The 27910-nt window shown below is 46.8% G+C and overlaps 1 protein-coding gene across 5 annotated transcripts in view; it reads left to right on the top strand.

Annotated features, from left to right (window-relative positions):
* SLC11A2 (solute carrier family 11 member 2) overlaps nt 1-27910 on the top strand; it is a 679758-nt gene that overhangs the window by 526025 nt on the left and 125823 nt on the right. For all 5 annotated transcript variants that reach the window (XR_011304995.1, XM_069653368.1, XM_069653369.1 and 2 more), the window contains exon 14: nt 26079-26152. Coding sequence is in view for 4 of the 5 variants with exons in the window: in XM_069653368.1 (XP_069509469.1) it covers nt 26079-26152 (74 nt within the window). In the remaining variant the exon portion in view is untranslated. The remainder of the gene's footprint in view (nt 1-26078; nt 26153-27910) is intronic.

The raw sequence follows: 27910 nt of genomic DNA, 5'->3' as shown, positions 1-27910 counted from the left end.
GGTTGTATGTGCCTGGCACTTCACTATGGCTACCATGGTGGGGTCTTTTATCGCCTCTATCAGCTCTTTTAGGAGCTCTGCGTGTTGTACAGGTGACCCATCTTCTCTGTGAAACCCTCTCCATCCCCATCTTGCCAATCCTCCATGCACAGTAGTAGTCATATACGCTGAATCTGTGTATATTGTGACTGCGCACCCCTTTGCTGCATGCAATGCCTCAATGAGTGCTATTAACTCTGCTGCCTGTGCTGAGAAATTGACAGGTAGGCGTTGTTGAATTAACACTTCGTACTCACCTTTTTCTAAACTTACAACAGTTATCCCTATGTGTTTTTCTCCTTTCTTTGAGTTTATTGATGCTGACCCGTCTATGAAGAACACCTACCCTTCGTTCAGTGCATTTTCACTCACCATGGTGGTTTCTCCTTCCTCACCATTGTATGTTGCACAATCGTGTGCTTGCATGTCCTCTAACATGCATGGCTCTGTAATGAATCTTGCTGGGTTCACCGTTTTTGCATCTTACTACTTGTATGTTTGCAATGGGCAGAATAATTTCATATGCAATGGCTCTTTGTGTTGTGAGTGTGCTTTTTGATCGGTCCAGGATTGCGAATAGTGAGTGTTCCACGAACAATGTCACAGAACACCCCATCACTATTGTTGCACTTTTTCAATTGCGAACGCTGCGGCTGCGAGAGATTTCTCGCAAGCAAAGTGTCCTTGCATTACTGCATCCAGTGTGCCACTGTAATATGCCAGGGGCTTGTGTCGCAGTGATGTCTTTTGTGTCAGTACTGCTGTCATGAGGGACCCCTTACAATGTGAAAACGGATAGACCTTGCGTTCATAATCTGGGTTTGCGAGTACTGGAGCACTTGAAATTAGTTCTTTGAGTGATGTGAAAGCATCATCTAGTTCTGCTGAACATTGTATCTCAGTGTTTTCTCTTTGGGCTTATTTGAGTGCCTGCAATAAAGGCCTCGTGTATGCTGCGTAATCTAGTATCCATGCTCTGCATTAGTTGCACATGCTGAGAAATGTTTGCATCTCTTTCACTGTTTTTGGTCTTGCTACTGCCGTAATGGCCGCTACTCTGTCTGGTATTATTTTGTTGCCGGCTTTTGAAACTAGCTGTCCCAGGTGTAACACTTCTCGTTGGCAGTACTGCAATTTCTCTTTGTCAACTTTATAACCCTTGTTGGCCAACAGTGTCAGGAGGGCAATAGTCTTTTCTACACGCCTCCTCATTTTTTCGCAGATCAGCAATCATCCACGTATTGAATAATTGCACTGTCTGCTGTCATATTCCATAGATCTTCATGTACAATTTGGTTGAATATGCTGGGGCTCTCGCAGTAACCCTGGAGTAATCTGCAGTGCTTGTATCTTTTCCCTCCCAAGGTAAATGCTGTTAAGTATCTGCACTCTTCTGCAAGTGGTATTGAGAAGAATGCGTTCTTCAAATCCACTACTGTGAAGTGTGACGCATCTTTTGGGATGCTGCACAGGATAGATGGAGGGTTGGGGACCAAAGGGAACTCTTTTTGGATGACGCCATTGAGTGGGCGTAGATCTTGGATCATCCTCCACGCCCCTCCTTTTGCTTTTTAATAGGGTAGATACATGTATTACATGGTGAGTTTGAGGGCACTATTATTCCTTGTGCTAATAATGCGCTGACTGTTTCTTTTATCCCTTCTTCTGCTTCCCTGGATAGGGGGTATTGTTTCACTGTTTCATTCTGGGCAGCGTAGCTCCTGGTTTAAGTTTTATCTTCACTGGTGTAACCCCATGCAATAGTCCCACATCGTGCGGGCCGGTGGTCCACAGGGCACTTGGCACTGATTTCATGTCACTATCAAAAAAGGAAGGCAGTGCTCCCACCACAGCCATTAGTTGGACCCTCACTTGTCTTTCCTGTATCAGGATGTCGCAGGGGATTGCTATCTCCATTATTATGTTCCCATCGCTATCTCAGTCTGTGAAGACTGACAAATCTCTTAATGCAATGTCGGCATTGATGCACAAAACTGCGCCACTCGCAGCCATGTATGTCCATTGCAATAACTGCTATTCTTTTGGCTGGGATCTGAACTGCATGTAAATCCAACGACATCACTGTCCCAGGCACTATCTCCGGGCGTGCTATGGGGTGAAAAATAAACTCTGCGGGTACTCTCCATTCTAGGTTCTTTAATTCTGGGACCACCCGTGCCAATGTTTTCAATCCCTGAATAAACATGTCAGGGTCCACTGGTATCCTGCGCACCTCTGTTGCTTGCGCATGCACCACCAGCATTACGCGCATAGGGCAGATCCCTGGTGTTGAGCACACTATTCCTCTCTATGTGAAGGATATAGTCATGTTAAGCTTACTGAGGAGATCCCTCCCCAGTAAGTTAATCAGCGACTGTTCATAGTACAATAAGGGTGCCCTTAATGTTTTACCCCCACTGTGACATCTAACTCTTCTGTATAAGGAACTTCGACCACCGCCCCAGAGAACCTCTGCATCTCCAATTTACGATTAGATAGCGGAAACCAGCCTTCACGCAGACATGACTTCTCAGCTCCTGAATCCACCATAAAAATGAATTGTCTGTTCCCTATCTCCGCCCTTATCAATGGTTCCTCTGCTGCATTGTAGGTCGTCGATAGTACTGGACACGTAAGTGCTCTCTGTGGGCTGTCCTATGCTGGATGTCTCATGTCCCCTCCACCCCCCGGCTGAAGACCTTTCCTGATGCTACTGCCACTACCCCATACGGTGCAGGTGTACTATTTGCTATAGTGGCAAAGGGATTGTTTAATGTGTATGTGATATGTTTGCGGCATTGTGGGTGCTGTTGGACATTATGTGGTTGCTCCCTGTGTTGTTCTGTGCACCTTTGTTCCTGCTGTCCCATATGGACTTTCTGGATGTGGGTGACCATAAGGTTGATCATCCTGGTAATTATTTGGCCTGCTCCTGCATTCACGCAAAAAGTTCCCCCACCTCCCACAGTTCCAACAATTCCCTTGTCCTCCTCTAGGTCCTTGCCCCCCATACCCACCATTACTTCCATACCCCTGACCACCGTCTCTGCACCCTCGGTACCCACCTCTTCCTCCACGGGAGCTCCACACTTGCTACTGCGGTCCTCCGTACTGCTCCTGTCCATTCCACTGTGCCTACCCAGTGGCTGCCCAATTTGCTGCCATCCTCCCTTGTATTGCTGCTGGTCCCTCCTCCTCTTCTGCATCCCTATCTGTGGGGAGTGCTGCTACGGCTGTGGCGACCTTGACCAGCTTCGTCTGTATTAATTTTGCCTCATCTGCCAACCTTTTCTGTGCTATCTCCTTTTCTCGTTCTTTCATTCTCTTGCAGTTGTGCACTATTATACTTTGAATTTCTGGCCAGCCTTTTGCTTCAATCCCTGCTATTTTGTCGAGTGCTTTTTGAACTTCTTTTGGGAGTCCCCTCTTTATTATAAAGAAAATGTGGGTTGTTGATTGATCCCAGGCCGTACCCGTCTCCGCTCTCCGCATCTCCTGCACTCTGAAAATGAAATCCATAGCATCTTCCCCATCATTCATGGTACATTGCATTACTGACTGTAAATCTGGTGTGTCTCGGAAGGTTTCTCTTAAGGCCTCCCATATCCTTGCACGTACTGTATTAAAGGAGGCTGCAACATGGCGATCACAATCCAGTGTTACTCGCGGAAAACCTGCCTTTGTCCAAACCCTGTCTGCTTGTCACCTACTGCCGATACCAACAAACTTTTGACATCACCTACTGCTAATGGCACTCTCGCAGTGTGTTTCTCAAATGCATATATCCACTTACTTGCCCCTCCTGAGAGCGGGGGCAATAGTTTTAATAAATGTGCCTTATCCGTCTGAGCCCAGGGTATGTAGTTTGGCCTCCCTCCCACTCTGTCTCAAGGGAAGTTGTAGTTTATTTTTGGTTCCTTTGCCGGTACTTACCTTCGACCCCTTTTTCCCCAGCGTGGCCATTCTTCCCATCCTGTTTCTTAACCTCCCTGTCCACTCTTCTTCCATGGCCCTTCCCATGGGTGTCTTGTCCATCCTCCATGATCTTCCCCCTGCTGCTACCCCCAGTCTTCCAGCTTCCTGCTCATCGTCCTCTATATCACACCAAAGCTCTTCCACTCCCCCAGTGGCCATCCCTTCCTCCCCTGTGTTTTCTCCGGGATCATGTGGCTCCAATTCTATTATTCTAGTTGGCTCTTCCTGTATCCGGAATAATATTTCCCCCTTTTTCCACCCCGTCCTCGGAGGACCTGTCGAATGTTTGAACCCTTGGCGGCTGTTCGGTTCTTGACACACTCGTTCCACTCTGTTCACAAATGCTTCATGTTCTAGATAGCTCATTTCTGGCCATAGAGAGTCGGGAATCTAAGTCTTCTTTTAGTTTTTCAATATCTACTGTAGGAGTACTTACCTGCCCGCTAGTTCTGGGGCAATCATATGGTGGTGGTGCAGTCGGCCGTGGGGCAGCTGTGGGGGTAGGGGCGGGCACATACACAGGATCACTATACCCCTCAGCAGGCACTGGCTTGTTTAGGAGAGGCTACAGCCGTGTTACCTCTACTGACCCTTCTTTCTTCCCATCCTCACCTTCACGCTCATTTACTCCCAGGGGAGTGGCGGTCTGTTCTGGTGTCATGTCTTTTCTTTTAAGTGGGGGGACCTCTTCAAACAGCCTCCACAGATCGAGTATCTCTCTCATATTATGAAATTGCTTTCCCTTGTATTTCATGAATATGCATGTGGCAACCATGTCCAAGACACTTTTTTTAATCAAACGACCCTCCTTGTGGCCATACCTGGGGTAGCCCTTCTCCTTTTAATTCTGTGACCCACTGGTCATGTTACTTGGTTATGTGTTCTGCATAGCCAGGTAGGTTTTTACATATATGGGCCAGGAGTGTTTCCGTCCCCATGTTATTTTCTACTTGTTCACCCTCCTGTGTTGTCTGTGACTGTTACTATGACTCATGTGTGTGGGTTTGTGTGTGTGTGCTCTATCACTAATAATTCTCAAATGTTAAAATGCCTTTACACAATACATCTGCCTTGAATCTTACCGGGTCACACTTACAATGACCTTACCACAGAAATCTCTTGTACCATAAATTCAACATTATTAATTTGCAGTGCAGTTTTTCTTAAACGTAAATCACATAACATATTTAACACAAATAGACATTTAACAAAACTGAACATACAACACATAACAAGACCATCCCTTTTCTTGCTTTGTATCTTTCCTTCGAAAAAGACCCTTTGTCCCTCACCCAATTCTTCCCTTCGACCCTTAAAGTTTATAGTAGTTTACCTAGCATCAATTCACTTGGAATAAATGAGAAGAAAAAAGCAGTTTCTAATTTATACACTGTGTCTCCCTTATCTCAGACACCTTTATTTCTATTTCCACTATTCCCAGTACTCGTCAAGATAGCACTGTGCGGCGCCGCCTTCTATCCCCTTGCAGAGCTAGGTTCCCGTTTTGCTTTTCTCACCTTGTAATCTCCTCAATTTATCCTAATGGCCATATGCAACAGAAAAGAGAAAAGTATTAAAGTACCAGTCAGTTTACCCATAAAAGACCCCCTTCCCTCTTGCTCGAACTCATGCACCCTTATTTATATCTCTCTCCTTTTAGTGTCACTCGCACTTAATACTCACGTGCCCGTCTTGATCCGAGACTCTCCAGACTTGGTCTGTCCAGCGGTGCCGCCTCAAACTCAATGGCCGCTGTCATGATCTCTGCTTCCAAAAGGTCAGGGTTTTCCCAACTCCCTTGGAAGCAGATCCATAACCCAGGTTCCGAGTGCCAACCAGTCCCAATTGGGACCTTTTGGACCCAGTCCTGGCGCCAGTGGCACCAGGCTCATAAATATGCCCAGTCCCAGCGCTGGAAGCGCCGGGCTCATAATGCTTGGGTGGACTTACCTTCAGCAGACCATGCTGCTTACTTGCCTGCCAGTTGAGCCTCTGATCCTCTTCTGTTTGGAACTACTTTTCCTGTTGGGTGGGGCTGGAGCCACTCCCTAGATTCAGAACACTGGAACTCTTCTGGAAGGCAGGAACTCTTTTCTTACCAGGAACTCTTTTCCTACTTAGGCGTGGCTGTGGAAGGAGACACCTAAGCACTACAGGAGGCTATTTAAACCACACCCGGTGGATGAATCTTGCTTTGCGTTATTCTGCAACCTCTGCAGCAGAACGCTCATCGTGTCTTCTGCATCCGGTCCTGGGCCTAAGGAAAAAGGCTTACCATCCTGAATCCAGTCTTCAGCAACACCTATAAAGACAAGAAAGAACAGGTTAGCATTCCGGCATCTGAAAGGCAAAGGCTTACCATCCTGAATCCAGTCTTCAGCAACACCTATAAAGACAAGAAAGAACAGGTTAGCATTCCGGCATCTGAAAGGCAAAGGCTTACCTACTCTTCGTGCGCTCCGGAGGTCTTCACACTGCATTCCGGCATCTGAAAGACAAAAGTTTACCAACTCTTCGCACGCTCCGGAGGCCTTCGGCGCTGCATCCCGCATCTGAAAGACAAAACAAGGTGCGTTTAAAGACATTGGGGAACTTTAATACTCACGTGCCATTACTCCTTTCCACATCTAATCCAGTGGGTATTCTGGCACCTTGCAGCCGCTCCGAACTCGTACCTGCAAAATAAAAAGACAGAGCGCATAGTGAAGCAGGCAACAAGCGCTTACTTACGTGCTTCCAGGCGCTTCTATTCATCACACGGGCTCCATCTTCAACTCACTTCAGCCCGTCACCCGCCATCGCCGGAACCCTGCAAAACAAGAGACATCATTACTAAAGACTTTAAAGACATTTGAATGACTTGAACTTACCGTTCGTGCAGTAAACGACGGACAGCAGTCCCCTGAAGTCAAGAGGCCTGCGCTACCTATCCAGTGAAGAAACTGGTTACAGCACCCTGCCCCGAGGCAGATGGAGAGCTCGGCATTCACTTACCTAAGGTGAGAGCGTTAACCTTTGGGGGTCTACAGGAGAGGAGAAGAGGAAAGAGATAGGGACACCCCAATAACCCCAGTTCATTAACCCCATATTTTCTATCTGCAGACATCTTACTCTACACGTCAGGCATACAGTGCACAGAGGTCCAGCCCAAAGAGCCAACCGGGTGCTACACATCACCTTTGAAGATACGGTAGTCGCCCAGTCAAGACCGGCGCCTCTGCGAGAATCAGGTGAGCGTTACAGCTGCCCCCTGCGAGCGGTACAAGGGTTTTTTGGAACGGGACCCGTACCCTTCCGCCCTACTGCGTGTGCACGTCTAAGCGTACCAGTTGCCGTAGATGGGTAGCTCTCTTGAGCGGGCGCGCCGTGCGTCTCCACTGCGGCCGGGGTCGTCTCCTGCCCAAAGGGGACAATTAAGATGAATCACATCGGGGTCACCACTGAAAGTAAGCGTCCGAAAAAACCCCGTAATGAGAGGCAATAAAGGACACACCCCAGGAGGGAATGAGACCACGACCAAGTGCGGGTGAGGTTAAAAGGCTTTTATCTAAATCAAATAGGGCATGCAAAGGACTCTGTAAACTCGGAGAGCGCTCTGTCTGACAATAGCAAAGACAGTCAGTTATATTACAAATACACGTCATGCATGAGGTAAGCTATAGGGGCCACAGAGTCTTGGGGATTGGATGGCGATGTCTAGCTATAGGTTCAGTGCTCCATGATTGACGGAGATCCACGTAGTGGCATCCTGGTGTGCTTGGGTCAGCTGGGCTCATCGGGGGTGGAGCTTGTGAGCGCTGGTTGTCAACGAAGATTCACCACGATAGTTCTAGAAACTTGCCCTTGTGGCCTTTCATACCCATTCATCACATTCATCTATACCAAGTTGTTATATAAAACTTCCAACACATTAAACTAATACCTGTGTGGGGACACAGGAAAACAATATGCAATACAAGGTTGTTTCTATACATCATCATAAAATTGTCAGTTGCAAGGGGTCCAGTCCCGTGGGACCAGGTATCTTATCAGGGGGCATGGGTCAGACGGTCTTCGTCTTTATACTCTGTTTGGTGTAGTAAAGGATGACTCTGAGGGATGTTTGCACAAGGACGGATAACTGCCTGTGTGGTCTTTGGATTTGGGGTGACATGGGGTATCATTGGATCAGTGGGGGCACCTAACTGGCACCTCAAAGACGGTGGGATTTAGGACCAGGTAGCTCATAATTCATTTGGCCTAGCCAAGGCGGTCTCTGCCATGAGGGAGGTAAATACTTGAAGCGGGTCCAGCAGGAATTTGGGGAGGTGAAGCTGTGCAGCTCGCTCACAAGCGAGCCCCTGCGGGTCTTGGCGGGAGGAGGGGGAGATGGCCTTGTAGCACTAAGCAACTCTATTCACGGGGCGGCACACTATACCATTGGAGGGGATAAATGTTAAGGCTGGGAACATTTGGGAAATTACACATTTCTGTTATTTACCTTTGTCTATATTACTAAACCCATAACAAATAGAGAATTTTCAATATCACATACAGTACATAACATTAGTCGGTCTTCATACTTGTAAGTAATGAAAGCGGCGGACAAATAAAACATGAGGTAGTATCAGGTTGGGTCATACGAAAACAGCATACTAATGTAACATTTCGATTATACTATAAACTGATTCGATGCCCTACGTGGCTTACACGTAATACGTCACATTTAGTTACATCATACACAAGCATTTTATATATTTCTTTTTCACTTATCCTTTTTATAATAGCAGCAAACATTGGATGGCACAGGGTAAATATTTCGAGTAGTTATACCCTGGACCTTAGGACATGAAAGCATCATGAGGGTATGCAGGGTCACTTTGCGTTAATATAAGTAGCCTGTATTATACATTTACCATTGATTACTTCGCATCCTTGGGCAACAGGAATAAGCCTGAGAGACTTGAGGGTTTAGTATATGTGGTTAACACATTATCTGGGGAACTGAACAGGGGGGTCAGGGACACCATATATTACCTGTGCGGGTCTTAGGCACGGGGTCAGGGTGTGTTTGAGGGGGATGGTTTTTGTTCTTTTCCAGACTTACGAGTCCGGTCAGTCCTAGGGCAATGATGTACTGCGGAAGGAAAAATATAGTGTTTGTTCTGTTGCTTGTTTGTGTCTAGTTGCTTGTGAGAACGGGCTTTCAGCAGATCTACCATGGGGTGGAGGATGGGGGAAGTGCAGGCCTCCCTGTGTGCGGTCAAGTGGGGGCTAAGCTGCAGTTTTGTACGCCAGCTATTCTGCACGGGCCTGGGTTCAGTACACTTAAAATGGAGTCTTGCTTATTACAAAATGGTGTCTATGTTATGCCAGGCTACTGGCCGTGCAGCCTCATGTGTCGGTCCGCAGCCGCCCTGCCTCCTGGGCCCAGGTGCATGGGGGGCTGCCGACGAGTCATGAGCCTCACGTAGATGGGCAATGCAGGGGAGAGGGGTCCTACAGACCTTTCCTTCCATACAAGCGCTTGGGGTGTGGGAAGACTGTGTCCTCTTTCCAACAATTGTTACAATTGCACACATCCTGTTAAAGTGAAGTGCGGTTCAGTCACATTATCATTTGAACACTGATTTATCCGTTTGCATACATTTCTCCTTTTTACACTTTTGTACAAGAGATAGGGCAGGCATTAGGTTTTGTCAGCATCTGCAATTTTGATTTGATGGACGTCACTAGGACTGTTTTGTTTATCGTTTGATGGTCAAGACTACGCCCGTCTTAGTTACAGGGCAGAATAGGAGTTTCTCCAATATCAACATTTTCAATAAAGTTTTTACAAATTGTATTTCTGTGGACCTACCTGGACACATGGATCCTCTCTGTGATACAGCAACTCTGTTTGCTGAAATCCGCTCGCTTGTAGCGAGCCAGGCAATGGAGGAAGTCCCAGCCTCGCAGTGGGGCCTGTGCTTCTATTCACAAATTTTAGCCATACACACAAAAAACCAAGCTAGGTGGAGTTTAGTTTAGTTTAGTTTGTTTATTTGTAGTGCGCAGCCGAACCCTCGGGTAACTGGGCGCATTAATTTAGGAACAGCCCTGTTACAAATAGTTGCACATACAGTCATCGTCATAGGTGAAACAGTACAAATGAATTATGAGTGACCTGGTTACACAGTGGTCGACAGACGGATATATTAAGGGTGAAGGATGAAAGGGTACATGTATCAGAGAATTTAATGCATAAGTATAATGATATTCGCATACATGATTAGTCTAAGTGCAGTTGACAATCTATTGTTGAGACGTATCTTTTACCTTGGCTCGGAATGACCAGAAGGAGGTTTCAGCTCTCATTGTCATAGGGAGAGCATTCCAGGTTTTAGCTGCTAGCACAGGGAAACTAGTTACACCCGCTGTTTTCAAATTGAACCTAGGGATGATGAGTTGGTGTAGATATGGGGATCTGGTTGGTCTGGAAGAGTTCTGTCTTGTGAATTTGTCTGAAAGGTATTGTGGAGCTGACAGGTGAAGGCATTTATGTGTGATGACCAGTGCTTGGAGTTTAATTCTCTCACGGAGAGGTAGCCAATGGGCTTCCTTTCTGGCCATGGAGATGTGAGCTTTGCATGGGAGATTTAGGGTGCATCTAAGAGCATTGTTCTGGAGTATTTGTAGTCTGTTCAGGATGTGGTTTGTAGAGCCAAGGAATAGTGTGTTACAATAGTCTAATTTGTACAATATAAGGGCTCTGGCCAAGGTGAGGCGACTCTCAGTAGACAGGAATGGTTTGCAGGTGATAAGTTTATTTGTATATGCTGTGAAGGAGATGGTGGCGTTGATTTGTTTTTTAAGGGAGAGTGTAGAGTCAAGATACACACCAAGTGTTTTGACCTCTTTCGAGACTTTAATGAGATTGCCATCAATGAAAAAGGATTGGTATCTGGGGTCAAGTTTGAGACGGGCCTGTGATCCGACTATCAGCAGTTCCGTCTTGTCATCGTTTAAGCAGAGGGCTGTGGGTGGCCATCCATGCTTGGACTTTGAGATAGATCTTGTTTAGCTTTGCAACATCCTTATCATAGCGTCCCGAGAGCGGACCTGGGTGTCGTCGGCATAGTTAGTATATGTAACCCCCAGTTCGTCAAGGCGGTCGAAGAGGAGCTAAGTGAAGATATTGTAAAGTGTAGGGGAAATGCAGGAACCTTGAGGGACTCCGCATTGGATCAGAGCAGGGTCTGCTGCTGTGCTGCCTGATGGGGCGAAGACCCTGGTTGTTCTGTCTGAGAGGAATGATTGAATCCAATTGGTGGCAACCTGCGAGAATGCAGCAGCCAAGGAGAGGTGTTTGGTGAGTATTTGGTGGTCAACTAGGTCAAAGGCCGCAGACAGTTCTAGCAGGAGCAAGATGGCCAGCATGCCCTTGTCTTTAGCTTCATCCATTTGGATTTTTAGGTCCAGGAGGGCTGTTTCGGTCCCATGCCTGGGTCTAAAGCCAGATTGTCATAGGCCTAGTAGGTTATTGTCTTCCAAATGTTGTTGTATTTGGAGGTAGGCTACTCTATCTATTATCTTTAATAGGAAGGGGACAGTTGTAATGGGTCTGTAGTTTGTGGGCGTATTAGGGTCGAGGTTGGACTATTTCAGTAGAGGTAGGACCCAGGCTTCTTTGAGGTTGTCTGAGACTACCAAATTTTTGAAGGAGGAGTTGATGAGAGTGGTGATAAATGGGCTAGTTCTTTAGCGCCATCCTTGATGACTGATGCAGGGCATAGGTCGTCAAGACAGTTGGATGGTTTTAGGCTGGCAATTATATTAATGACTTCGTTCTCTGTGACTGGCGAGATGTGGAAGAGAGGGCATTTAGTGTAGAGTGAATTGGAAGTAAGGTTAGTGTGGTCTTTGGCAGCGATATTGGCTTTTTTAGAGTGTATTTTAGCTTGCAGGAGGGATATTTTATTTGAGAGTGCTAGTTGTATGTTATTACACCAGGTTAGATTGTGGAGTGCTTTTAGTTCTGCTGAGAACCATTTATTCACATGGGTGGAAGGTTTAATCTTTCTTAGTTTTAGAGGCGCTATTTAGTTCAAGGCTAGTTCAATTGTGTCATTGTAGATTTTGACTAGGGAAGTAGGATTAGTGTTGGTGGTGGAGAGGGCAGCGGTTGTGATTGGGTGCAGTAGTGCCTGAGGTTTTCCATGGTGATGTTGCGTTTGTTTCTGGCTAGTGATTGCAGTGGGATGGAGCGTGGTGGGCTTTTTTGATTGGTTATGGGAATGGTAAAACTGATAAGATGGTGGTATGTCCATGCACAAGGAGTAATAATAATAATAATAATTTAGCATTTATATAACGCTATGAACCCTCAGGTATCTGAGTGCTGCTTAGATGAGTGATGTCAGTCAGAGATATGTTACAGTTGGCTTCTGCCAGCCAGTCAAGCGTTCTGCCTTTGATATGAGTTGGCATATTAATGCGTTGTCAGACCTAGTTGAGATACAGTGTCATTGATCAGTGAAGCAGTGGTGTCATTAGGGTCATGAAGGCTGAAGTTGAGATCACCTAATAATATGATCTGCGATCCTGGTTTTGTGTTGGTGGTCAATAGGTGAGAGATGTCCTCCTCAAAGGAGGAGATTGCACCTGGTGATCTGTAGACCAGATGAGCGGGTATAGTTTTTGAGCTAAACAGTGGGATTTTAAAGGAGAGAAGTTCAGAAGAGGAGATGTCCGGGTTAGTGACTTTGCGGATGTTCAGACTGGTCTTTGAAATGACCGCTACACGACCACCTATTCCAGGAGTTCTGTCTGCTCTGATAATGGAGTAGTTCTCTGGGATGGCGATAGACAAAGATGGTCTGGCAGTGGCATGTAGCCATGTTTCGGTTGCCGCCAGGAAGTCTAAATTGTTAGTTGAGATAACATCTGCGATATCCAGTGCATGGGCTACTAAGGAGCATGCATTGGTGAGTGCACCTTTGATAGTGGTGGCCACTGCATTGTCAGGCAGGGGGTCACAGGGTAGAGGTAAGCTAGGTTTGTTAGTGGTGATCGTGCAGGGGTTCAGGGGGCGTGCAGTGGTAGTTTATGGTCCCTTAAATGCACAGTAGGATTTCTCTTGGGCGTATGCTTGTGACTGGCGCGTTGCCTTAGTCTAGCATTTCTTTGTGGCACAGGACAAGGGAGGTCCAGATTATTGATACTGGGCATGTTTAGTCGGGATCCAAGTTTGGAGTTCCTCAGGTAAGGGGCAAGGGATAAGGGGAGTGGGAGATGTAGCAAATTTGGAAATCCATTCTAGAGGTGATAGAATGTTGGGACAGCAAAGCTCTAGTGGGTAGTGAGGGAGATGGTTTTTCCCCAGGAGTTAGGTGGGAGATTAGAGGGAGATATATTGTGGAATAAAGGGAGGATGGAGGCCATGGTGAGTGTCACTCTCCCTAGTGAGGTCATTTTGAAAAAATAGTTTGAGGGTGGAGGTGTTGGACAGCTTGCGTACTTCTAGGGTGGTATTAGGTCAGTTCAGGGCTCTGCTGCTAGTCTGGCAGGAGGTTACAGCAGTAGGCTATTTTTGATCCATGCAGCAAATAGTGAAAGTAGGCAAATTCGAGATGTGCTTCTAGTCATACAGATAGGCTAATTCGAAATAGGCTGCAAGTCATACAAATAGGCTAATTCAAAATAGGCTGCAAGTTATACAAATAGGCTAATTCGAAATAAGCTGTAGGTCATACAGATAGGCTAATTCAAAATAAGCTGCAAGTCATACAAATAGGCTCATTCGAAATATGCTGTAGGTCATACAAATAGGCTAATTCGAAATAAGCTGCAACTCATACAGATAGGCTAATTTGAAATATGCTGTAGGTCATACAGATAGGCTAATTCGAAAGAAGCTGCATGAGGATACAAGTGGTTTACTCTAGGAAAAGCAACAGACTATATTAGGAGGGCAGCGTTATGTTAGTTGATTAACACAGAGTAAAGAGTTTGGGTGTAGTTATTTGAAGAAAGCGAGTCAATATATTTGAATCCGTGGGAATGTGTGCGCCATGGCATGAAATGAGCAGGCACTTACTTTAGTGTTCAGTGTGGTAGGATAGCGTACCTGGTCTCCAGGCTCCTCAAGCACTGACGGGCACGGACAGGAGCGTGCCTTGAGATGTGTGCCTTAGGGTGATGTGTCGGCTCTCGCCTTCCTGCGGCTCCGGATGTAGCTGGGTGGCCCAATGGAATCGCATTAGCAGCGGGTTTGGTTACCTATTAACCATAATGCTAACGGTGCGGCAGCCATTTTAACAATGCTGCTCGTGTCGGGATCTGCAATTTCGGGTGAAAAGGGGCTCAGTGAAGCGGATGGCAGAAATACTGGCTGCAGATCAGATCTGGGTACAGGTAAGATAGCAGCAGGTCTGCTTACCCAAGCAAATATAAATAATGAGGAGAGTTGTGTTAGACCTTTCCACCTTGAACCTTTCCTTCCAAAAGTTCAAGATGGTTACCCGAGCCTTCATAGCGGAGACATTGTGTGTGGGAGACTGGATGTGCTCCATGGATCTGAAGGATGCCTACCTACACGTCCGATCTGGGAACCCCATTGGTCCTTCTTGAGGTTCAGGATCATGGGTTTTCACTTTCAATACATGGTTCTACCCTTTGGACTCAATTCGCCCCCCCAGGGTCTCTACAAGGCTAATGAACGCAGTGGCAGCCCTACTCGGGGCCATCAAATGTATCCATATCTAGATGACTGGCTAGTCGGGACGAGATCTCCGCAGGGGGTCCAGCACATGGTCTCCACCCTCATGGATACACTTTATGACCTGGGATTTTCTATCAATCTCAAAAAGTCAGTTATTGCCACGCAGAGTCTGACCTTCCTGGGCCTTTTATGGGACACGATGTCCGAGAGGATCTTCCCCCTCAGCGGACAACATTGCTGCTATAAAGTGGGCCACTGGACATTTTCTCAGCAGAGCAGTGACCTCGGCGTGGTGGTACCAACACCTGTTGGGAGTCATGGCTGCATGCCTCCTTACAGCGCCACATACGAGACTCCAAATGAGGAGACTGCAGCTGCACTTTTCAGCCTTCTGGAACCAGGAGAAGGGATCTCGGGTAGAGCAGGTCAGCATACCACAGCATCTCCACCAGGATCTAGTATGGTCAGGTACAGACAACCTGCAGATTGGCAGGGCCTTCCTGCAGACAGCACCTTAGGTCACCATTACCGCAGACTGATCCCTAAAGGGATGGGGGGGGGGGACTACCCCGGACAGCCACAGTGTCCACAGAGTATGGTCCCGACAGCCGACAGGAGCAGCTGGATCACATCAACTGGCTCAAGATGATGGCTATCTGGCTTGCCCTCAAAGCCTTCCTCCCCATGAGCACTGGTAAGGCTATTCTCATTCAAACAGACAGCTCCACCTGCATGTATTACATCAACAAGCAGGGTGGCGCCAGGTCGCCTCCCTTGTGCAGACTGACTATCAACATTTGGGAATGGGCTCTGGTGAACAACATGCACCTGTCGGCAGTCCACCTCCCGGGGTTGTCCAACCTAGAGGCGGACAGGCTCAGCAGGCTGGGCTCGGACAACTGCGAATGGCAGTTGATCGAGGAAGGTCCTTCAGGGGATCTTCACCAGGTGGGGTCATCCACATGTGGGCCTCTTCGCCACCAGCACCAACAGGAGGTGCCCCCAGTTTGCCTCCTGGATGGGGCAGGGCAGGGGTTCGTTAGACGACTCAGTGCAGATCCCGTGGAACAACAAGAATGCGTACGCTCCCCCTCCCCCACTCCCCTGGTACACAGGGTCATCTGCAGGATCAGGGAGACCCGGGGCCTTCGGATCATCCTGATAGCCCCATGGTGGCCAGTAAGACCCTGGTTCTCAGAACTTCTCAGCCTGTCGGACCACGCCTGGTACACCTCCCGGTTGGCCCAACACATCTACTCTCTCAGGGGGACACATTGATTCACCCAGCCCGCAGAAGTTAGCCCTCACAGCATGGTTCACCCTGAAGCATCTGCACCTGTCACAGGCTAACCTGGCTATCATACAGGGGGCTAGTAGTGATACTATCAGGAGCCAGTACAAAAGCAAGTGGACCAGGTTCCGTCACTGGGTAGAATCTAAGGAAATTGATCCATTGACTTGCACATTGGACAACATCCTATCTTTCTTGGCACACCTCGCACATTCAGGGGTGCAGGTGGACACATGCCACATGTATCTGGCAGCCGTTGGGGCCTACAAGAACTTGGAAGAGGAAGTCTTTTAAGCGGCTAACTAGACTGTATCCACCGATCAAGCAACCACACCAGGTGTGGGACCTTAATGTGGTCCTGGGCGCCCTGCCATACAAACCATTCAAGCCTATGGCGTCCGCAGACATCAGGCTAGTTACCATTAAGACAGCCCTGATAGTAGGCCTTACCTCGGAACGACAAATCAGCGAAAATCAGGCGCTGGTGGCTTCCGAGCCATATACTACATTTCACAGGGACAAGGTGGTGCTTGGAACACACCCTACATTTCTAGCTAAGGTCTCGCTTTTCACTTAAATGAAGAGATAGTGTTGCTGACATTCTTCGCGGACCCTAAGGATGAGGCTCCGAGGGTATTGCACTGTCTGGATGTCAGGGGTGCACTCCGATTCTACCTGGATAGAACCGGAAGCTTCTGTAAATCAGACACCCTTTCATCACCTTGGGGGGAAGGGGGGGGATCAAAACCAGGCTGTCGAGCCTCCAAGGCAGCCATAGCAGCGTGGATGGTTATGGCATCCAGTGGTCGAAGTGTATGGAAAGAAGTAGTGGAACTATGTTCCTTACCTGCCTGCACTACTCCCCACAAACTCCATCGCCACACACCCTCCCACGCACAGTACAAACCCCTAAACACATGCGCCTGCTGTTTAGGGTAGCGTTAGTGCAAGTTTCAACTGCTTCCTACACTTTTATTTTAAAACAAAACCTTTCCAGAATGGTTTCTTTTTAAAATAAAAGTATAGGAACAGAAAAGAAGTGGAGGAGCACCGCTCCCGACCGCTCCCGCCCTCTTCGACCACTGTGGCCATCAAGGAGGCGTATGAGGGGCAGCACAAAACATTGCCAGCAAACCTGCATGCCCACGCCATCAGAGCTAAGGCCACAGCGGTAGCTTTCCAAAGACCCGTTCCGTGGCAGGTTATCAGCAAGGAGGATACATGGGCTATGCACTACTGCTTGGATGCTAGCACCAAGTCGGACGTGACATTTAGCCAGGCAGTGTTGTGGAGCTTGTTTCTTTAAGAGGGGCAACTCTCCACCCTGAAGCTACATTCAGTTGTAATCGCCCATACAGTATGGAAGGAAAGGGGACGGGACCTAGGAGTAATTATAAGTTAGTAACTTTACTGACTAACGTACTCCTAGTCCATAGTCCCCTTTCCGCCATATGTCCCACCATCCTCCCCCTAATAGAACTGGTGTCATTAGGCAATGTTAATTTTTTCGCTGCGTCAAAGGGGACTGAGGAGTGGCACCAGTGGGCTGAGTCAGGGGAGCGCATGCTCCCAAGGCTGCACCCCGCGTGCATCTAAATTTAAAGGGGAAGATGATTTTTCTGGTGAAAAAGATCCTGTCTCCTGTCCCTAGCGAGGGACGCCCATACAATATGGAGGAATGGGGACTATGGACTAGCAGTATGTTAGTCACTACAGTGAGTAACTTTTTTGCAATATAAAGGTAAATATCTCCTTTTGTAGTGATTACCATAAGCACCGGTATGGGGCTCGGTAGCGCATTTACCACACATAAAAGTCTGGACATAAGTGTCATTTTGAGAGCTGCTATGCGGGTGAAACATGTCGTGTCCAGTATATGCCACCTCCGAAGGTCATCTATTAGTTTGCCCCACAGTGGGACTATATTGGCCTTGTATAGGTTGTCATAATCCCCAGTCAATTTTATTCCTAGGTAATCTAGATCTGTTGACCATGTCAGCAGGACATTTTCATAGGGATCCTCAGAGATGTTAAGCGACTTAGATTTGCATAATTGATCCAAAAGCCTGATGCACCTGCAAAGTCCTCCAAGACCCGCATTACATTTGGTCATGTGTGCGAGGTGTCAGAGCAGCACATCATCTGCATATAAGGTGAGCTTGTGCGACTGGCCACCCCCTTGGGCCCCCCATAGCCCCTCTTCGCTGCATATCACAGCCACCAAAGTCTCCATCGCCATGCCGAAGAACAGGGGAGGGCAACCCTGTTGTGTGCTCTGTCTGATGCTGCTCCCCTCCAAGAGACGCACATTAACGTACAGTACATCTGACGAACGCCTCCAGAACCTTCTTCAAAAAGCCCCAATCCATACAGTTGAAAGCCTGTGAGGCCTCTAAGGCTGCAAGTGTAAACCTCTGTCCCGTTCTAGTACTGGAATCCACGACGTTTACTGCTCTTCTGGTGTTATCCTGCGCATGATGACCCAATACAAATCTCGCCTGATCAGGGTGGATGAGGTTCGGGAGAATCCCCATCAGCGATTTAACCAATATTTTAGAATATATCTTTGCGTCGTTTTTCAGGAGAGATATAGGGCGATAACTGCTGCATTGTGTGGGGTCTTTATTAGTTTGGGAATCAGCGTTGTGGTGGAAATACCCATATCCTGAGAGATCGTTCCCTGAATAAGATTAAAAGGCTTGGTCAGCGGTCCTACCAGTCATGGTTTGAATGCCTTGTCAAAACTGGTTGAAACTGTTGCCAAATCCATCGGGGGCCGGGAGCCTTATTGGGTGGCAGCGAGTCTATAGCCATCACCACCTCTTCTGTCTTTCTCGGGCCTTTACACTTCATCCTGTCCTTCAGATACCTGGGGCAGGTGCACTCACTGTATGAACCCCTCCTGGTCTGCGGGATCTAGACACTCTGATTCCACCAATCATTGATAATAAGATTCCAATATGCCCAATTTCTCGTTCAGCCCCCCTCCACTGTAAGCTCCCCCCCCATCTGTTTGAAACTGTGTGATATAATTCCTGGCATGTTGCTTATGCAATTTAGCTGCAACGAAACGGTTAGCCTTATTGCCTTTGCAGTAGTATGACTGGCTAGTTTGAAGCAGCATTTGGGCCGTTTTATCCACTATATCGGCCTCCAGTCGCGCCCTACTCTTCTGCCATTCCGTGTTCATTTCAAAGTGTTCTGCTTGTGCATGTGGGCCTTTGCTGCCATAGCCACCTCCTACTCCAAGGCCAGCCTTATTGAGTCCCATCCCCACAAGAACGTAGCTGTTTTAGAAATAAACTCCCCTCTAAACACAGCCTTCGCAGCATCCCAAACAACCCGCCAATCTATCCCCTCTGTGTCATACTCCTGAAAGTAGTGCTGTATAACGTTCTCCATATGTGCGCTGATTTGCTATGTCCCACAACACTAGCTCGTTTAACCTCCAAGATGTTTTTACTTTTGGCACTAAACCCCCCCCAATTCCATTTGCATTACCACCGGGGAATGGTCCAAAAGATACTGCAGGCCTATTTCCACAACATCCACCTTTGGGATCAATGTTGCTGAAACCATTCGCATATCTATTCTCGAAAAACCCATGTGCACCTCTGAGAAGTTGTTTGCCGGAAAAAAAAAACAGGTCTCAATAAGCCCCAGTTCCCTGAAAAACCTGGCCAATTCGTCTATGCTTATGATCATTAGCTGTGCGGGGCAACGCTTTATTGATCAGGGAGTCAACCACACAGTTGCAGTCACCACCCACCTCCACCTGACCCTCGATGAGGCTGCCCAGCCACACCTCAAATGCCTTAATAAAATGATCTTGTTTTTTGTTGGGAGCATATAGCGCAACTAAAGTGGATAACTGTTGCCCATGCATACCTCAAAATCAGAAACCTCTCCTCCGGATCCCTTTATAAGAAACGCTTTGTGAATGTGACACCTTCACCAAACAGGATTCCCCTTTTTTCTTCACTCCAGCAGATGCATAAAATTGTTGGAGAATCCGCGTATGTCTCATGTGCCTTTCATCAGCTGCCAATAGATGTGTTTCCTGGAAGAAAACAATAGAAGCTCCCATTTCGGACAATCGCCTCAGAATAGACTCCCGATTTGAGGGAGAATTAAGATCCTGAACAGTGTAATAAATGTTAAACATATCGGGATCTGGGTCTCCCCCATCTGCCATTACCCATCAGTGCAGTGCACGCAAGGCTCTTATACCATGCTAGTCTCTGCCACATACCACAATGAACCATCAACAGAACCTGCAATTCCCCTAGACCTCCCCACCCCAAAGATTTCCCCCCCCCAACAAACCCCCATGACACAACCCCTGGGATTGTACAGCCACCCCCAACCTCCTAGGGACTAGATCCAATACCTCCCCCCACCTCCTCACCTACATCATCAAAATAGAAGAAAACGCTGGAGAGACGCTCCTCTTTTGAGCTCCCCCCTCGCCAAGATCTTGCCATCTGAAGCCAATGCCCAGGAGGACCCCCCACAACCAAGATGGGGGCCCCCTTGCATAACACCACAAGACCACTAGGGCTCCAGCCCCCCAAATCATGAAACACTAGCCTTACTTACAGTCCCCCTGCTCAGGTCACCATCAGTGCTCGCGAGCCTTTTTCCTTCCCTTTGGGGTACGGTCAATTAGGTCGCCAACTTTCCTTCCTCAGAGTCCTCACGTCTCTTCCAACACCAGTCTCCTCTGACGTTTCCACCCCCGTGGCAGATCCCCTCCTCTACACTCATCTGTTCAGTGGCTTCTTCCTTGGTGATATTATAGGCTTTCGCACTGTATTCAAGCAGCAGGTAAAAGGGGAAGGTCCACTGGTAGCACACTCTTGTCGCACAACCAACCAGTCACCGTTCTCAAGCTTTTCTGCTGCTGCAGTGTCATTTTTGCCAAATCTTGATAGATCCTTATGAAGGCGTCTCGAAACCGGATCACATCTTGATGTCACACTGCACCCAAGATTCCTTCTTTTGTTTGAAACAGGTAGACCCTGGTAAACATGTCCGGGAGCAGGTTCTTATTCTGCTCAAATGCTGTATTTACTCGGTGCATGCGGTCCAAGAGTATCTTAGTCATCTGAGGCATTGAGAACCTGTCTGAGCACATTGCTCGCACGTAAGCTTCGAGGTAATCTGAGACCGACTTGGGAATTACCTGCAGCCAAATGTTATTGCGCCTGGACGTGTTTTTTGCATCCACCCTCTTATTCATTACCCATTCCAGTTGTCGTTCCAGCTCGGTCATTCGTTTCAAGGTTTCCTCCTTTTCAAAGCCCTGTTTACACATTGGGTAGATTCTACCTCCTCCATCCTCTTTTTGATTATAACTACATGCTTGCTGAACTCTGAAATTGTCTTTGAGAGTGTTACCACGCTGTCCTTAATTTCCTTTTTAAATTCAGGCGACATCAGTTGGAGGGTCCTCGGAATCAGATTGCAGGGCCGTTGGTGAGTGGATCTCGGCAGCTGCCATGACTTGGTTCTTCTTAGTCCTTTCTGCGCCCTGCAATAGCGCCTTAATGTCGCTCTGGTCCCCCCTCCCTTGAGGCCTGCTTAGCCATGGGTGCAGGGTGTGTACCATTGTATTTGTGAGCAAGCAATCTCCGGGGAAGATAAGGGCAAAGGCCGTTCTTGTAAGCGAATATGCACTTTTCAGTTAGGAACCAGCAGGTTGGTGTGGCTTCCCACTCCAGCAGATCTCCCCAGAGGCCTTTCGTGCACTCCAATCAGGTGGGAATCCTCAGGGACCCCCACACGCCAGCTCTGTGCTACTGACCTGTAGGACTCCTGAATGGGCTGCTTAATTCATGCCCGTCAGAACTGAGAGGCGAGCCGCACTCATGAAGATGCACTGCAAAGCAGGAGCTTGCGCTGGGAGCACTGAGGGATCAGGCCCCTCAGATCCCACTACGTGAGTCACCCACACAATGTCCGCTCTGAGCAGCCTCTCACTCGCCCCCAGTGAAGCCTCACATTGCCGGTGCATGCCTCATCCCGGTGCCTTCAGCATAAGGCACCATGGGGGTCCCGCGGGTGTCTCCAACAGTGGGTCACAGGCTTCAGGCCAATTGGAGCGGGTCACCCGGACATAAGGGTCGCTGTACTCCCCTCATAAGCACCCTTCTCACCCCGGCTCGGTTGCTGGGTATTGCTGCTGGGTGCCGGATGCAAATTGCCGCTGGGTATCAGAGACGCGTACTAGCTCCTCGCAGCCTGCAAGCCTTCCCTCGGCGGCCCCTGTGGCCATCTTTCAAATTCGGAGCACTATTTACAGCTCCAACCTGCATCGGCGGGCATCGCCGCTGCAAGCACTGAGTGCACCATACCTTCTGGTGCCCACAGGAGTGCTGAAAACCCCCCACAATTACATGTGTGATGAGAGGGGGGAAAGGATAACGGACGGTGAAGCACGGAACTCACCAAGGGCACGTTGCCATGTGTCCTCGGCTAGCCACTCCCCCTCCCAGAGCTGTTGAATTTCACACTAGCCATAATACAACTTTAGATTTATGCAAACTGTCCTACATATGGCTGTACTTCTTTAAGAATTGAAACCCTAAAGTGTTTGTGGGCTAGTCACATGCTTGTAGTCATTATTTGATATATTTAAGTATCTTGGTACTATATTATGCATACCATTTGTAAATGTACATTTAAAGGCGTTCAATCCCCTGGAACAGATAGCCAGGTAAAGCCTTCTGCTTGGGCCAGAGCTCTGACTATCACAGATTTTACTGGGCTTTGTTTGTTTTAGCAACAGGGTCTTTCTGCAGTGTTTTCCTTTATGGTAGAGGACTCCATGTGGGAAATGAAACTTAATATGGATGTGCAGAACCAGAATGCACTTTTATATTGTAACATGGACAGCCAACATTCTGCAGTCAGAGCAGGGATACACCTCCCAACAAGATGTGTCTACTTCTGCGTCCAACCTCTATTCCCATCCACAGAAGGCACTGAAATGTGTGAAATGGTTTTATTGTATCCAATGGAGTAAACACAACTGCAGACGGGTCCCTATTGTTGAAGGGGCTCTGGTGGTTTGTTTCTTTTCTGGGCTGTATGAGACGTTTGTCGTGCCCTTTCAAGTTCAGGCCATCCTAATCTATTTTGTAGCCTTAGGGCACAGACAACTTTGAGGATCCTCTGAACCAAAACAATGAAGTGAACCTAAGACTCTCTGGTTGCATCTACTGTGAAACCCTTTGTCATTAACATATGGCCAATCCAGAAATTCGTTGGGTGTTTTAAAAATAGTGCTAGCAGTTTCTACGCACATTGCAATAACAATAAAGTGACCACATGCTCATTAAAGCTAATCACAACCAACCAATGTTATTCATGTATTTATTGTTTTCTTGTTAGACGCTTATACAATAAGAAAACTGTTTCAAAGCGCCTACAGGGCAATAGCGGTAGCAGGAGTGAGAAATGCTTTGAAATACATAAAAAAACACAATATTTAAGAGCAGTGGGGGGGGAGAATGGGACGAACCTACTATTCCTTGTGAGTATTTAGAATGTGCAAGTGCAGCAAGGAAGAGTGTGGGGAGTAAGTGCTGGGTAGTCTTAGCTCATGGGTGAGCCACAGACGAAGTTCTAGGAATGTTGAGTGCAACACCGCCTGTAGCTGCGAGCGAAGGGTGTAAGAGTGAGCCTACAGGGTGGAGGGTGCAAGTGCAGTTGATGGACTAGAGCTGGGCTGATTGAGTGCGGGAGGTCAGGGCACTGAGGATGCATAAGAGCCCAGGACACCAATCGCAGCAACTGTGGGATTAGCATGGGCGAGAAGAAGGGGAGGAGTTGTTAAAGAGGAGAGTCTTAAGGAGCTTCCGGAATTCAAGTAGATCTTGCTTGAGGCGCAGAGGGAGGGGCAGGCTGTTCCATAGGAGGGAGCCAGGTGAGGAAAGTGAGCGACCACCTGCCCTCTGTTAGGAAAATGCTCTGCACACAGAGTTGGAGCCAGAGGAGTGTAGTGGTCTAGAGGGAGAGTATTTAGTAAGATAAAGTTGAAGATGGTATGGTCCCGGGCCCAGACCGCCTTGTGGATGATGCAGAGGGATTTGAATTTAATCTGTGCAGAAACCGGGAGCCAGTGAAGACTTTTTAGTGCAGGAGAGATGCGGTCCCTGGGATTAAGGCAAAAGATAAATCTCACTCCCCTATTCTGGATTAGCTGGATGGGTCGCAGAGTGGAAGAAGGTCGATTCAGGAGGAGGCTATTGCAATAGTCAAGCCTAGAGAGAACCAGGGCTTAGGTCACCTTGAGCATCTGGAGGGAAAGTGAGAAAAGGCAGAATTCCTTTGAGAAGGAAGAGCTGAAAGTGGGACATCTTGGCAATGTCCTGAGTGTGAGGGAGGAAGGAGAGAGAGGAGTTGAAGATGACTCCAAGGTTTGTGGCTTCAGAATAGGGCACAGGAGGAAGAGCTACAAGAGGAAGCCCAGAGTGAACGGAAGGAGGAGGGAGCAGGGGTCCCGATGGGGAAGGAGCAACTTGGGCAAGGCTAGCAGATAAACCTGTTGCTTTGGCAATCTCTTATTGTGTGCATATCATATAGAAAGAAAGCAATGTGTTTTTGAAATACATCAAGCGCTTTGATTTTCAGTGAACACATTAAACCCATAATGCATTATGAACAGTTTTAGTAATGTTCTGTATATTTCCAATTGTGCTTGAGAAGAGAATGCTGGCAAAGGCATTAGTTGCAATGCACATTTGTGAAATATATCTCTGTGAAAGCAAACAGGAATGTTTCATATGTGGATACCGGCTAATGTGGCCTGCATTTGGTTATAGAGTTGTCCATATATGCATATAATGCAATTTACGACGGTACACCTGTGTACTAATCCGGAAACAGGCAATGTAGACAAGACAGCTTGCTTACCCAATATTTGGAGGTGATCTCCACAGTTGATATTGAAGGTTATTTGGAAACCATCAAGTTTTGTTTGTGAATACTACCACTTGCAACCATTACCTCACATTGGAAGAAGGTAAAAGCTGCCCTCATTGCCACAACATGATTGAAGCTAATACCCATTTCATAATTGTGTGTCCACTATGCAGCAGGAATGGTAACAGCGATTGAAACCGATGATACAAAACTTAAACATTCAGTTTCAAATGCTATTGTAGCATGTCAATCAAACTCATATCTGCACATGGTTTTCAGTAAGGCTAAATTCCTGAATTGAGCTTGGATATTGAGGATTAAAAAAAAAAAAAAAAGAAAATGGTGTCCAGAAACCTTTGACTCTGTAAAAAATGGATTATTTGCCTGTACATTTGCACTTTGTGAGCCAAATAACGGCACATTTAAAGGGGAAGTTCTCTCAAATGTTATGATTGAAACGTGTTGCCCATAGTAAAAAAGATATGTTGCCATTATTTAAAAAAAGTTCCTATGGAAAATAGGTTTTAAAATGACCCTTTAAGTCCTGCATTCCAAGGACTCAGAGGCAGCCATTTCCTAAGCAGAATCAGTTTCATGTGTTTGAGTTAATGCTATGCTCTCGCTGCAACAATCAAGCAAATGCCCCCTACTGGAAGCGTTTTCTTATTGCTACCGGAAAATCCTGTGGCCATAGTTCCTTACTAATAGGTTGTTTTTAAGGGTGGTATGGATTTTATGCAACTGTGTACTGCCCTGTATTTTTATTCTTGCTTTTGTGAAAATATTTTTCCAAAATCTGACTTAAAATGATTGATCTCGTCTGACCTGTTTCTTTTTTTTTTATTGAATACATTATTAGCATAAGATTCACAGGGATAACAGAAAATACATACACATTTGGATAGCTTTGGTGACATAACTGAGCAAAAATCACTGTCTCTGTAAAACAAATATTGGCATAACATCACCTTACGGATTATAAAGCATCATGACATCGGTTATAATGCAGTATATACACAGTCCATAATATAATTTTACTGAAAATGTATTAATAAATTGAGCCACATAGTTGAGTAGTTTCAATAAAAGGAAGCCAGGTTAATATGTACTTTCTATGATCCTCTTTTATAGAGTCTCCCAGTCTAAATCTATTTCTGTTTACAGCTTCCGTTCGCTCTGATCCCAATCCTCACCTTCACCAGCCTCCGGCCAGTGATGAACGACTTTGCAAATGGCCTGTAAGTATGAGAATTCAATTGCAGTATGATTGGGTCTGATTTAAACCTTTACCTGTAGTGCATTCTCAGCTATTTAGAGATGGGCTTTTGATAGCTCAAGCAGGTGATTTCTTCACTTATGTCAAAATATTGGCCCATTCTGGGCCTGCTAATTTTAAAAGGTATTGCAGTTAAGGCCAGTTTGAGATGTGAATGATGTGGCATTAAATGATAATTGTCACATCAATGCTGATTTTAGAAATGCTGCCACCCTCTTCTCTTCCACCCTCCTGTTTGTAGTTGGGCTGCCAGCCCAAGTGCCATCATCTGCCACCCTGCATACCCAACCAGGTCCTAAAATCCGAGTGGTTGGAAGGATGCAGTGCAAAGATGATGGCCCGTCACCCTCGTAGTGGCCAACCATTCCTCTTCTCTTCTAATAACCGGTAAAGCCCAAGCACATCTAGGATTAGATTGAACTCTGCGGACTTGTGCTCAACAAATGCCAACATTCTGAGGTGCAACGGTTGAGGGAAGAGCGGTTCCTCCTTATCTGCAGCTAGTTATGTAACATTCTTCCTGGTTATATCTGTAATAACCTTGCACTGATAAAGTTCAGTGTTCTCCTCTTCTCAATACTATGTTCTTCTTTCTCAAATTCATGGGTAGCTTTCCTAAACCCTTCAGCTGAGTACCCCACTTCCTCTGTATGAAGGAGGACACACTTTCATCGGACAGTGCAGTTAGTCATTTAGCATATAGATTACTCTGGATTCATGGTTCTTTTAGTATTTTGTACTTATTTTTGGGGGGGGGGGTTTGTATAGCATGTTCGCCAAAGCTTTGTACAGAGGGCTTCCAATAAGTGACGTAATAAATGATGAATAACAACCAAAGTTATATTTACATCAAAGGAGTAGCAAGAAAACGGGCTTATAAAGAAGATCAAAAAGACAAAAGAGTAGCAGCAGAACAGACAAAGGAAGAGCAAAACAGAGTTTGAGCAATTGAGCCAAAACCAGATTGAGCACTAGGAGAGCGATGGACCACCAATAGAAATAGAGAAGAGGATTGAGGAGTACTGTTGGGAGTATAGGCCGACAACAAAGCAGAGATCAATGGGAGCAAAACTATGGATACCTTTAAAAACAATGAATAAGTAATTAAACTGGAGACTGGTGTGAAAACCAAGCCAACAAATTTCAATAAGAGACCTGATGGCTATAAGAATCAGGAGTAAGCTGAGAAGATTGATAGCAGAGGTAAAAATAGACTGAGGAGCAAATGCTTAGGCGAAAACGCCTAGAAGAAAACAGTCCAGTCGAGAAAAGACCAACTAAAGAATACAAGTTAATTAGTGGCTGGAAAAGTATGGATTTTGCCACAGTTCTAGTTGGAAATGGCCACATCCGGTAATAGAATAAATGTGATTGGAGAAGGAGAGCAAGGAATCAAAAATGACACCAAGGTTAAGAGTAGATGATGTAGAGAGAGAGAGCCGGGTAGGATAATGGAGGCTGAAAGCAATCATAAGGAGAAGGAACAGGAAAAATGTGAATTTCAGTTTTTGTACAATTGAGATTAAATGAATAAGTATCCATTGCTTAATAGCTAAGAGGCGCAAAGGGAAAGACATGAGTGGAAGTGATCAGAAAATGAGAAAAATATCTGACAATGTCTGCATAATACTGGCAATAAAAGCCAAATGTAAGGATAATAGAGAGCTGAATTGTACACAAATAGAAAATAAGGGAGCAAGGACTGAGACTTGTGGCACCA

This window comes from Ambystoma mexicanum, chromosome 3q (genome assembly GCF_040938575.1).
Source record: "Ambystoma mexicanum isolate Mex_15411 chromosome 3q, UKY_AmexF1_1, whole genome shotgun sequence".
NCBI lineage: Eukaryota > Metazoa > Chordata > Amphibia > Caudata > Ambystomatidae > Ambystoma > Ambystoma mexicanum.
This window is presented reverse-complemented; position numbering and strand designations above follow the sequence as displayed.